Raw genomic sequence first — 13,701 nt, forward strand, 5'->3', positions numbered from 1 at the left:
CCACAGTGGAAATATTTAGGGCCAGTGAAGAGAACAGCCTAGAGCTCCTGTAAGCTTTGGGACAAAGAGATTGAGGGAAAGACCCTGAAGAGATTCCGTAATTCTGAATTCAAACTTTGTCTTCAAAATGTGGAGGTAACATCCCGAAAGGTTTTTTCAAGCTGTAGGTAGGCCTCCTCATCATGGATATGGGTGCCATAAGGTCTCTAGTTCTACAGAGTTTGAGGTTTTCCATTGCTTGGCAGCAATAGCCAAAGTAGTCCCAGGCACCAAGCCTCAGGGATAGAAAGGTCAAGATACAACACACCATTTTTTTGCATTCAGATATGCAAGAGGAGAACAGAAATGGTCACTCATCACACACAGGGCTACCAAACATGCCAGTTTTCCTGGATTTGCCTGTTGGGAAAAGAAAGAGCTGATTTTTGGCTGTGTTTTCCTGGGGCACAGCAACTCAGCGGGCACCACAGCTGTGACTGGGGGGCTGTATGGCCCAAGGTCCTGCATGGGCCAGAATCTGGGAAGAGTGAGAGGTCTGGTAAACACACTGTCTTCAGAGGATTTGAGATCTTCAAACATACAAGGCCAAGAGGAAACTGTGATGATAGTAGGTAGAAAACATAGGAAGAAGTCGAAGAAAATAAGGTGTTATGGGCTTCAGACACATTTCAATACAAATGTGTTCCTAAAGATTGGTCTGATGGGATCAGTGAAGATTAATTAACTGCTCAGAAAAAGTCTATCTCTTTTTACTGTGCTTGCCCAGGTTTCCTTCTGGAGAAAACCAGCCCTTGGGGGAGTAGGGGCTGGTATGCATCCAGGCCCTGCTCCAAGCTAGGCCACTCTGAGCTTCTGGACATGAGTCTTGACAATTTTACAATTTAGGTATACTGTGGAAAGCGTGCACAGATTATGTTGGCTTGGTCTCTCTTGTGTACAACATTTGAAAAACTGTTGAATAAACGTGTTAGGGAACAGAATTCAGCGTTCAGGCCAGTCTTCTAGAGAAAACCTCCTGTGTTATAGGTATGTACGCTAAATGCCTTTTCAATTGACACGTTCTGGTTTCTTTTAACTGAAAGCTGCTCTAATTGTCTCTATTTTACAGCTGAGAGTTTATGCCCAGCCACAGCAACTACACACGGCACAATATGCAGCAAATGTAACAAAAGTTGTATTTGACTTCTTTGAAGAGTACTTTAATTTGAGCTATTCTCTTCCAAAACTAGGTAATTATTAATATTTATATTTTTCATTCTGTTAATTCAGTGTCATGGTTATGTTGCTCCTACAGGTCTCTGTGCTTTTAGTGGAAAACAGCATGAAAGCATTTGGTTGCCAACTGCTTATATTATGTCAGGATATTTTAAAACTGTAGCAATGTAGTTCAAGATGCTCCTAAATGTCACGATGGAAGAGCTGGTCTCAGTTTGCTGAACTGAAGCACTGGTCTTGGCATGGTTATTTTAAAGTGTCTTGTGGAAAGACAGGGCAAGCATTGGTGTCATCAGCAAAGGAACATCATGAGTTAAAACAGAGCCAGAAATTTCATAAAAATATGTACCACTTCCATGGGAACTTCTGGACAAAACTTAGCTGTGAGATAAGTGAAGATGTAAACTGCCAGAGAGTATGCCATATTATTTATTAACCTTAGTGCAAAGTGGGTGTGTATCAACCTCTTAGAAAGATGAATGTGGTCCAGCATTTAATTTGTAGCTTCTACTGCTGGGCTAAATAAAGACCCAGAAATAAACAAGACCAGGCACACTCTCAAATTTTGCCCATGGTTACAAAATAAGCAGAGAGAAAGTAGTGCATTTGGGCATCCTTTAGCTTGGAATATCTGGACTATGGATCTGATTTGTGCAATTTGAACTAATAAAGTTGGGAATGTAATCAGCATTTTGGAAATACCCCTTCCTAAGACCTTCAAAGAGGTAATTTAGTTAGGTTCATGAACTTAAAAGGATGGAAAAATACTAACTGCAAACAAGTCAAGCGAATGTAATGGGGAAAAAAATACCCAAAACTTTGAAGACAAGTAATAGTGCTATGCAAACTTTTTATTGTCTACTCGTGTTTGTACCTATCAGGCTAACCTATACTACTTTAACAAAAGATTTTTACCTCTTCCTTTCAAAACATTATGAGTTTACTGTAAATATCTTTTTGTATTTCAATGACAACTGAATAGGGAAACCAGTACAAAATATTGTTCTTTCACACACTGGTCCCCAATAATTATGGGGACTATATCTCACCTATGCTTCATATTCAAACTTTCACTTCCATGAAAGCCTGATGACTTTGCCAGGCAACATATGTATAAGGGCCTGTCTGCACTACAGGGTGGACTGGTATCCCCAGGTCAGCAGTATCGAAAGTATCAGAAGATAGATACCTTTGTATTGTTTTCCTCAGTGTCTATTTGTTGGATCACAAATCTTGACTTACCATGTCATTTGCTCATTATTAGAAGTCATCTGGGTCAAAATTGATGAATCAAATATGTTTCTGCATAATGTTTTATTTAAATATTGTGTTTCACATTGATTTATGGCTTCTGGCATTGCCAGTCTCCTTGTGATCCTCATTTTGACTATCACTGAAGCCCTTGCCAGACTATCAGCTTTGACTGTGTAATCAAGTTGTTTAATTTATAGTAAGTAATTCCTATCTTCTCTTATGGTGGGGTGAGAGTTGTTCATTCTATTCAGTTTTAAATTCATATGTACTTTTTCACCAACCCACATAGAAAGTCTCTGGTCATTACTTGTAGAAGAAAAGACCAGTCCAGTTGAGTCTGCAATTCTCATTTAAATCGCTATTGATTACTGACCATAAATGAGTGACCCCTACAAATTACCAGGCGTAGAAACAGATGCTGTTCACAACATGGGGGATTTACTTCAGTTAAAATGTCGATAAATACTTCTAATACAACAGTGTGACAAACAATGTCCTGCCTCATTATGCTACAAATAGTTTTAGGAGGTTTACTGCCTGCAGCACATCCCCAGACACTAGTATGATTTCTGGAGCCAAAAGTAAGTAATGAGTGATGCACACGTTCACAGAAGTTGGCATAGCATCACCTCACAGGACAGATCCTCAGCTAGGGCAACTGATCCCAGCTCTATGAATCTCAGCAGAGCCAGGGCACTTGCTGTCAGCTCCTGTAGGCCAGTTCCCTGCTTCTGAAACACAGACTGTAGCCTGCAGTCCATAGTAGTAAGCCAGAATCAGAAATGGTAAGCAACACAGGCTGTAAACACACAGAGGACGAGCTAAGTGGCTTAAGGGATACAGTGGTAATCATGTTATCTTTCTTTCAATGCAGATAAAATAGCTATTCCAGATTTTGGGACAGGTGCTATGGAGAACTGGGGGCTGATCACATACAGAGAAACAAACCTGCTGTATGATCCTGAGGAGTCAGCCTCTTCCAACCAACAGAGAGTAGCTGCCGTGATAGCCCATGAGCTCGTTCATCAGGTACATTTTACGACATGACTAATTTTTAAAGTGTTTCAAATATGTAATCACAAGATTTAATCTTGAAAATACTGTTATTAACTCCATCTCAGGATCTTTTATGTGTGCTCACAATCTGCTTGCAAAATATTGTGTTAAAACAGATCCCCATTAGAGCTTTAAAATACGACTACTGCCTTGAAATTTTTCTCAGGAAGTTAGATGTTTGGGCCCAGACTGTCAGCCAGCTTATGAAAATCTGTTTGAAATATCTTAAAGGAACTCATTTACATGTGCAGATGTCTCTTTTGGGCAAGCAAATAGGGACAACTATATACTGTGGAGGCTGTCTGAAAACATATCCTTACAAGCACAAATCATCAAATCAAGAGGCAAAACCTAAAAAATATTTTCAGTGGCACATGAATCATTAGCAATCTTCCCAGTAGTATGCAATTTTATAATAAAAGTGTTGTTTTAACACAAGGCAAGACCTTAATTCCTATTTAAGCCCCAGAGTTATGATAATTTTCATCTGGCAACTGGAAAAAAGTAAGCAAATGACTATTCTGTGTAGAGATATGAGATACTGAAATGTACATTTACTATTTAGCTAACACTACATCTTTATGTTTATAATTGTAGTGGTTTGGAAATATCGTAACCATGGACTGGTGGGATGACTTGTGGTTAAATGAAGGATTTGCCAGTTATTTTGAGTTCCTGGGAGTAAATGAAACAGAACCAGATTGGCAAATGGTAATTATTTCTGTCTTGTAGAGGGTTGGCAGGACTGGGAGGAGTATTTCGGAAGGGAATAAAAATGAGACAAGGTTAAGGAAGACACAAAGTGTATTTGCAGAAAACTAACACAGTGCAGTGCAACATAAAGAAAACGTTGGTTTAAGCCTTTTCCCTTACCTAGTCAAAGTAAACTTAGTAAAGTTTTAGTCTGCAGGGAAGAGTAATTATTTTTTAATAAGTGAGTCAAGCGTTTAGTTATGATTATGGCAAATAACACCTAGATGGATTCTGGAGCCTTAGCAACTTTGCAAGATTGTTTAAAGGTTTAACTCTGAAAGAAGGAGATTTAGTTCTTCATGGGACTTATGATTGTTATCTGATCTGGTCAGGGTTGAGAACCTGGGCCTGTCTCCACAGCTTGGGCTACTTGTCAAGGAAAATATCAGACTCCCATTCAGCTTCTGCCAGCATTTTAAGTGTCATTTCAAATGCTCCAACTCAGACAATCTTTATTCTGTGCAGTGCAAAAATAGGTGGTGTCAGTAGATAGCGTACAGTCACACTGTGCAGCAGAACCAACTCCAGACACTTTAAGGGGGTTGCAAAGAGAGTAGCCTTAAGCATGCATTAGATTCTGAGGAACGATAGAAGTGTGTGAATAAAGGGAGGCTTCTTGCTCTTTCCTTCCTCCCCTCCCAAACAGATGTGATGGCACATAGCATGCATAGTTCCCCCAGGTGTCCAGATGTAATGAGATTCTGGCTACTAAGAAATATACACCATATGCCAGTGGAAGGAAGCAGCGAAGATTTTGCATAGCTTGGGTCTGTTTTGTAATCTACTATCCCCTTAGCCTAGTGACTTCAGAAGCAGGCAGTGCCTACTTGGTGCTTTCCCTGCCCCCCTTGCTCCTCCTCATAAATATCTCTTGTGATCCATGTAATATGAAGCTGAGAAAAAAATCACTCCTGGGTCACTTTTATACTTTGAAGTAGAGGATCTGTTATCCTAACTACATGAGAAACATTTTTATTACTGAGTTTAAAATTTAAAAGTCCTTTTTTGTATCTGGATACAATATTAATTTAAGATCTAGAGACATTTCAATGTTATCATCCTCATGAGTATTAGAAGAGGAAAACCAAACTGAAATTTAGCTTTTTTTGGTCAATATTTATTAGATAGTACAGATATTTTGACTGCTGACCACCTAATATTAAAAAAAATGAAAATCACTTTAAAAATAATTATAAGCTTTGGGATGGGGAACCCTGCCTCCTTCTTTCCTCTTACCTTCCTACCTAGCTCTATTTTTGCAAGAGAAGCCCATAATGCTTTACAAATATTGTCACACTGCTGAAATTGGTAACACAGCCTACTTTTTTTTGCTTAGTGGGAGTGGAGGGAGAGTGGGCTGGGTGTGTTTGTGTTGTGTGTGTTCCCTGTGTTGATACATACAGGAAAACAGGATTTGCAAAAGGCAGTTTATCTTAGCTAGGGAAAAACTTTATCCCTCCCCACTCAGATGTAAAGCAGGAGTTTGCAAGTCCCTCTTTAGAGGGCATGAAATCTCATTCTATTTCCAAATGCCTCTCCCTAGAAAAGTTACAGTTCAAGCTACCTATTTGAGAAGTTAGACATATACTCCCGCCTTTGTTTCTATTCTAATGTCTTCTCTTTCTCAGCTTGATCAGGTTTTAATTGAAGATGTGCTTCCTGTACTGAAGGATGACTCTTTGCTGTCTTCCCACGCAATTGTGGTTGATGTGTCATCTCCAGCTGAAATCACCTCTGTGTTTGATGGGATATCCTACAGTAAGGTAGGAAATCCTCCTATTGTGACTTTGGATGTAAAAGAAAGTGGAGGCTTTGCACAGGAGATAAAAGTCAGGGGTGCTTGTAATCATGACTCCTGATTCACTTGAGCTGCGTCTGTGCAAACCTTTCTTCTGGGACATTCCCAACGGTGTTGATGCAGTTAAAAGCAACTGTTGAGAGAAGCAGCGCAGCCAGAGCCTTGGTCAGCCCCTGTGCACCGTGCAGACCTGCTCACAGCATGCAGAGCTGCAAGAAAATCACAGTATCCGCAGCTTCTGCCACTAGAGTTGTTGGTTTTAAAATGAAACTAAACCAGCTTGTTGCTTTCCCTCCAAGCTCCCATTATCAGCTAAACATAGAGTATATATTGCATTGACTTTCGCTTTAGCTGTGCTACAGTCTGTAAACGTAGTTACTACTTTTATTAACTAGATTTGATCCATCCATCTCCATCAGTTTTGTGTTCTCAGTTGTTAAATCCTCTATCCAACAATACAACCAGTATTTATTGCATCATAAATGCTTCACAGTCAAATCATAAACCATGTGAAAACCTGCATTGTGTAACACTGTTTTTAAATCAAACTAGCAAAAGTCATGAAACATACAGAGCTAAATCAAATACTCTGAACCAAAATGTATTTCAGTGTTGAGCTAAGCAAGACACACTTTTGCAGGGTCTGAAAAAACAATGGAAGAAAAAAAAATCCTAGCTTTTACTCATCTCTTTGTGCCTAGAGAATTGCTACATGAACTCATTTTTTTTAAGCGAAAACACTTGAGGACTTGTGCATTGTTTGGGAACAGTTTGCTTGGGATATAATTTGGCTTGGGATATAATTTGGCTTGAAAGAGAAAGTATTTGCGTAGATTTAGCTCAAATTACTGTTGGTATTTATATATAAATGCGTGACAAAATTAACTTGTTTCTTTTTAGCTTTATTTTGGCTTCTCTTTCACATTTTTCTTATAAAAACAATCTTCTCTTGATAATATTCATCACTAAACAAATAAAGAATAATTTGGAATGCTCTCTGTTAGTCTTACCAGAACAATTACAAGGCTTATACAATCCTAAAACTCTAATGAATTGCCTAAGGGTCTATGGAGCCATTGCAGTGTATTCTGTAAGGGAGCCTCTAACTGCTGTATGATCCATAGAGCATTGTATGCCTAGGAAATCTCTACTAGAGTAGAGCTGGTGACTAAACAATTAATGTATATAATTTTTTTAATCTGGTCTTTAAAAGTAATTGCATCTCACCTTTTTTCCAGTCTAATCTCCTTTAGTTTGAAAGATTTTATTGAAGTAACAATGAGAATTTCTGTCTTTGGAGTTCAAACTTTGCAAATCTTTTCAGCAAACAGATACTTAAGTAAGTTGTGCTAGAAATTTGCTCTTGGACCTCCATATTTTCTGAGTCTCCCAGCTAAAGAAGTTTAGGAATCATGTTCCATATTTCTGCCAAAAACAAATCTTGTCATATACTTGGCAATTACTATGACTCTCTAGAAGTTCTGCGGGTGTTGATAAAGACTGCCCCTTACATCCCCGTCAGAGTAGGTCACTTTCCAGAGCCTCCCCAAATAGTTGAAAGAAAGGAAAGTTATTAAAACACTGAAGTTCCTATAATCAGTGATTTTGTTAGGATGAGTTTTTCTCAAACACACTCCATCATGGACTACAGAGGAATGACAAGAGTAGGGGAAAGACACGATGGAAAGAAAGAAAGGAATGACAGTAGTAGAAAATGCAAGGAACTAACTATACATTACAATTTGAAGCAAAAGAAATCTCCAGTGTTTCCAAATGCACGCATAAGTGTGTATTTCTACTGTGACTTTTAATATAAATGGGAGGGGATGGTTTATGAGAGGTGATTTCAGATGAGAAGTGACTGACAGACAAAGCTGAGGAATTGAGGTACCCTAGTACATACACATGGCCTTATGATCACCATTAATCATAAGCAGCCTTATAATTACCATTAATGGATATCCGTTCTAAATTTTACTGAATTGTTTTTGAACATGTTCCATGGCAAACACATTAAACTTCTATATCAGAAAAGTCCTCTGCTGACCACCTTGACTCTGCAACAACAGCCTGGAAAGCAGTTTGAGGCATATCTGTTCAAACAGTCCCTCTGCCATGACTGGTGCAGTAGTTATTCTCAGACATGTAAAGAGAGGAAACAGGATTTACTGAGAATTCATATAACATTCTTGTTTTCATGGGACAACTAGATTTTTAAACTATTTGTAGCACTAGGGTCTCAGCTGCCCTTTAATTTTGTTCAGAAAATGAAAACATGCTAATCCTCAAATCATATTTTGCATTTTAGACTGGGTTTGCACTGCTTTTTTTTTCCGTCGTTTTGTGCCTACTCTGTTCTTTGTTCTACATGGGTCTTCTACTTCCCTCTCCTGTCTTCCTTTTGTTTCTCTCTTCTTTCAAAGCCCTAATTTTTTCAGGGTTTTTCTGTGACATCCAACTAACTTCCCTGAACACAATTCTACCCTGCTTAAGAGGCCAAAGCTCTTGCACCAGTCCTCAGAAAATCTCCTTCTTAATCTTGAAATGGCATCCCCAACATGTAAAGCCCCAGATTTGCAGCATTTTTGGAGTTCCCTACTTGTTGCTTGTTGGATGTTCAGCAGAAGTGTCTGCCTCTGTCAGGCTGTTCCCCTGACAGGGCTACTTCCCCAGCTGCCCTCACCCCTGTCCTGTTCAAAATGAAACAGGGGGCCCTGCTCACAGAAACTGGCAGAGTGGCAGGACTGTAACCCCCAGCAGAAGGGCTTAGTAGCCCTTCCACCAAACACAGCTGAACTTAGAAACAAGTATCTGATCACAACTGAAGACCAATTCCCACATCCAGAATTAAACTCCACCAGGCAGGCACATGCCATGCCACAAAGGAAGTGGAAAACACACTTCTTTAGTGTCATGGATGGTTTCTATTTTTGCCTTATAGAATACTCATTCACATGTTGCTTTTTAGGTGAACGGAAATCCAGTGTTAGAGCAGTGTGGAATAACCTTCTCCCCTTTCCCTTTGTCCATAGGGTGCATCTATCCTCAGAATGCTTCAAGACTGGATTACACCAGAGGTCTTCCAGAAAGGCTGTCAGGTAAGGCTGTCACCAAAACATGCTGGACATACAGCCCATCCTCACTACCAAAGCCATTATTCAAAAGCTGAGTATCAGAGATCCTGGTATTAGTAGCAAAAGTATTTAATGCATTTCAGTACTGAGTACATGGAGGGGAAGAAGTTCCATGCTCCCACAGAAGCAGGAATGTGAACTGCATTAAGATTTGGTAGCCTGCCAGCAAGGACCTAAATTCATGACAGTTTTTAGCGGAGAAACCTACTCCACCCCACTGTTACCCTGTTGTCAGCTAGGATCCCCTCATTCAGCTATAAAGCACGTCTGCAGCTTCATATGGCTGGTATCCTCCAACCCACACAAGCCTGCTATGTAGGGACACAGGCATAAGCTCATCTGTGCTCTGATGCAGGGACATTACCAGCCCTAGAAAGCCAAGGTAACAGGGAGTAGAAAAGGGTTGCACATTTCATAGTCCTTTCTTTTGGAGTGAAAATGTGTTGCTACAAAATTAGGGAAAGAAGAAATGGGAGAAAGGAGCCCTCCCAGAAAGAGGAAGTTTATCTGTCCTTTCCTCCCAACCAGCATCGGTTGTCTCTACAGAGTTTTGCAGGTTTACCACATTTGTTCTTACTTCTGTCCCTTCAGGACAGCACATTTATAGGTTGCTACAAGACAGCTTTATTTTGCTTTATTTCCGCTTTTATATATTCAATCGGGACAGTTACACGGGATAGGAAAATACACTTCCCCTTCTACCTTCACGAGCATTAACGTGGGCAGCTGTGGCTAACAGCGAAACTAACAGCACCATCTACTGACTGAACTTCGCCAGGGTCGGGTAACAGCGTAGGAAAACACTAAGCAGACAGGTAAGACATAGGACAGGAATAGAGTTTAGGAGGTGCAAACACTTCGCTGGATACAATTGTTCCTTGTAATAGTTGTTTCGATCACAACTTAAAGGTGATCTTTAAGGTGACTTTCGTACTTCCACTCCAAGTGCACAGCTAGGGAAATCTCCTGAATTAGCTTCCTTCTGCTAAACAACCTCTTACATTAGACAGAAATTTGCAACAGGGTATGTTGGTGTCCCTTCAAACAAAATACAAACCGCTCTTCAATTACAAATTTATTTTGTATTAACAAGTCACACCGGAAAAGGCTGACTTTTAATGTTATGAGATGCATTGCAGAGCAAAGGATCTTCATCAGCTGAATATTAACCCATTTAACCTTCTACTCACTATACTACCACCCATGGGTACTCTGTGCAACTGATTGGAACTCTCTGTACAACTGAATATGTGTACTGTTTTCACAGGCAAAAAAGAAAGACCTGGTAGTACTTTCACAGCCTTCTACTTCTCTCTAGGCATATTTGAAGAACTACCATTTCCAGAATGCAAAGACACAACAATTTTGGGAAGCTCTGGAAGAGGTATGTTTTGCATCAATCCAAACCCTTGCTAATAAATAAAAATAAACAAATAAATAAATAAAAAATAAATAAATATCACACCCACTGATTTCAGTTTCCCAAACTTTTTGTATTCTGTACCTCTCCTGTCACTAAGAGATCACAATAGAGGCAGCCTCCTAGTGTATTCCAGTATATCTTAGTTCCACCAAATATATATAATTCTCTCCTTTTTTTTTTTTTTTTTTTCAATAGAGGCAGCCTCCTAGTGTATTCCAGTATATCTTAGTTCCACCAAATATATATAATTCTCTCCTTTTTTTTTTTTGCATAAGATCGTAGGAGTGGAATAAGAAACAAGAGAGGAGGCCTTGTTTACGAACAGCCTGCAACTGAAACATTTCCCCCACAACTTGAACTCATTTCATTTTGTGAAAACACCGCTCATCCACCAGACACATGCACCCCATACTCTCCCTTTTCTCTAACCAGATTCAGCTGTTTGAAAGCTCTCAGTAGTATCAATTCCCAAGTAATTTTGGTGCTTATCTGCCTCTCTAGCTTTTGAGTCCCATCTGGGTCATTGTCAGTGCCACCATTTTCTGATCTTTGCTTTTCTTTGAGACTGGGCTATTTCTTTCCATCTATCTCATTACCCCCAAACCCCACCTACATACTACCAAGTTCTTCCTTGATATTATTTCCTTTCTTTCCACACTGTGGACACTGACACTGCCCAAGTCATGCTTTTGTGTCTCTTTTCTAGCTCCCATCTTCTCCTTAGTCCCAGACTTCTTCCTGCTCAGCAGGATTTCTTCCTACTTTCTCTCTGATGCTCTGCATCTCCATATCATCTACCTCATCTTGAGAAGGAAACAGTGACCGTAGCTCCCTTTCCTCACAGGTGGCATCCTGGGGAAGCAGTGGCAGCTTTCTCCAGCTCCAGATCCTAGGACAGACGTTCACAGTCCACATAATGAATCAAATGGATCAAATTTTACATAAGTGCAGCTGCTGGTGGTTAATACTGGCTGTTCCTTCACACTGAAAACAGGACACACTGCAAAGAGACTTCTGGCTTGGAAAAATCTCACTGTGTCTTTTTTGTCCTGTTCAGTTATTCCCTCAGAAAAAATGGAGAGATCTTAGAGCATGCAAGGGACCTCAAAGGTTCCTCAGTATTTCTTGTCCATGTTATTGACCAGTCTTCCGTCCACGCACTTCTCATTTCTTGTCTGTGTTTAAGTTTCCAACTCACTCTTTCAATGACACCATAAAAGGATTTAATGGAGCATTTTTTGTGCTGAACCTGTTCTTTCCTCTGCCCCTTTCTGTTCTTCTTTTTCTCAATACCAGAGATACTTAATTTTTTTTCCTCTTTGTACTGAATTTGCATTTTCACCGCAACCTTCTTCCATCATTTATAGGCAAGTAATAAACCTGTGAAGGAAGTCATGGACACATGGACTAGACAGATGGGCTACCCTGTTTTGGAAATGGGGGATAATTCACTATTCACACAGAAACGTTTTCTCTTGGATCCCAGGGCAAATGCTTCTCATCCTCCATCTGATCTTGGGTAAGTTCCTGCTGTAAATGTCTGTTCAAAACAGGTAGAAATACTGTGCATATACCCTTTTCATCTGACTTATATGTAAGTTGTGTTTTGCTCATTCTTGCTAAACTTACTCTCAACATTTATTTTAAAAGGAAGAGAGGAGGAAGTTAGATACAAATATTTCAAATTTAGGACAACATCAGCCCTTTGTCTAAGGGTTTTTCTTTCTCAAATGCAGCAGAATAAAATTGGACAAGATCTCTCAGAAAACCTTATTTGCACACAGACAGCTCAGATTATTGCAAATTGTCTGTTGAATGACTGCAAATTATCTGTCAGACTAAGAAAATTAATACAAAGTTGTCTCTGTTCAGAAATCAGATACTATGACCCAAGTATTTTACATGACAGTAGTTTACTGCCTTTCCTATATGGTGTAGGATCTATAATATATCACAGGATCTTCACATACAATACAGGGTCTTCTCTGCATGTCTTAAAAACATGATTTAATGTGAAGTAGCTGGTCATGTATAAATTTCATTAATCCTAATCAGGAGCTATTTTTTGATATTTTCCTTAGGATGTATTGCTTAATTTTACGCATTTAAAATGTAGTTGTCTAGTCAAAGTTACCCATCTTGGGCTCTTATGTGACCAGACAGACATCTGCAGACGTTCATCTACCTGTTCAAGACAGGTGGCATACTGTATTGGAGCATACTTTTTAAATAACAGGCGATTGACCTAAAGGGAAATGAACTCTATCTGTGGGTTGATGGACCTGCACAGGACAGTGGCGTGGCTGCACCATGGCATTAAGCAGATTACTACCCAGTTCTGAGGTAGTACAACTTCATTAACCTTTCAGTGAAAGAGATTCAAATTAATCCATGTTAGGAAGGTTTTGTTCCTTCCTTGAACTGGATCCTGGACCAATCAATTAAATCAGTAAAACTTGTCAGTATGAAGCAGGACTAAATATACCCAAACGCATTTTTTCCATTAACTTCTACTAGCTCTTTTAATTCAAAGGACAAGAACAGGGACCCTGAGATTAGTTTAGCTGGTTAGAGCATGGTGCTAATAACACCAAGGCTCTGGATTTGATTCCCCTATGGGCCATTCATTTAAGAGTTGGACTTGATGATCCTTGTGGGTCCCTTCCAACTCAGAATATTCTGTGATTCTGTGAAGGAGAAAATGAAGAAACAGAAGAAACGGTTGTGACCACTCTATTTCCTTCTGATTAAAAAGAAAAAAACTTGAGCAATGAGAAGGCCCATGCTATTGGCAGTTTTGGATAGGTATCAAAAGAGTTGGAATGAGATAACTAACTACCTGTGTATTTGCAACATTACATTTCTCCCAACCTAAGCAGAAGATTTCATAGACTCAAAGTACAGCATTGTGCCATCTGAAGAGTGGTGCTACAGACTATTCAGGCAAAAATACTTCTTTGTATTAAAAAATTTGATTTACTGCACTATGCTCTGAAGTAGCAGACTCCGGAATCCTACTTTTGCTTGACTTCAGTGTTTACAGTACGTTACGATTTGCCATTTCTAAA

The 13,701-nt window shown here is 39.5% G+C and overlaps 1 protein-coding gene across 1 annotated transcript in view; it reads left to right on the top strand.

The window, feature by feature from the left end:
• Window positions 1-13,701, top strand: part of ENPEP (glutamyl aminopeptidase) — a 34,528-nt gene that overhangs the window by 11,548 nt on the left and 9,279 nt on the right. Inside the window, exons 4-10 of the mRNA XM_017805765.1 lie at window positions 1,109-1,229; window positions 3,344-3,498; window positions 4,123-4,236; window positions 5,907-6,041; window positions 9,109-9,174; window positions 10,529-10,594; window positions 12,001-12,152. Coding sequence (XP_017661254.1) covers window positions 1,109-1,229; window positions 3,344-3,498; window positions 4,123-4,236; window positions 5,907-6,041; window positions 9,109-9,174; window positions 10,529-10,594; window positions 12,001-12,152 — 809 coding nt within the window. The remainder of the gene's footprint in view (window positions 1-1,108; window positions 1,230-3,343; window positions 3,499-4,122; window positions 4,237-5,906; window positions 6,042-9,108; window positions 9,175-10,528; window positions 10,595-12,000; window positions 12,153-13,701) is intronic.

Source organism: Lepidothrix coronata, unplaced genomic scaffold (genome assembly GCF_001604755.1).
Source record: "Lepidothrix coronata isolate B3197 unplaced genomic scaffold, Lepidothrix_coronata-1.0 Scaffold13, whole genome shotgun sequence".
Classification (NCBI taxonomy): Eukaryota; Metazoa; Chordata; class Aves; order Passeriformes; family Pipridae; genus Lepidothrix; species Lepidothrix coronata.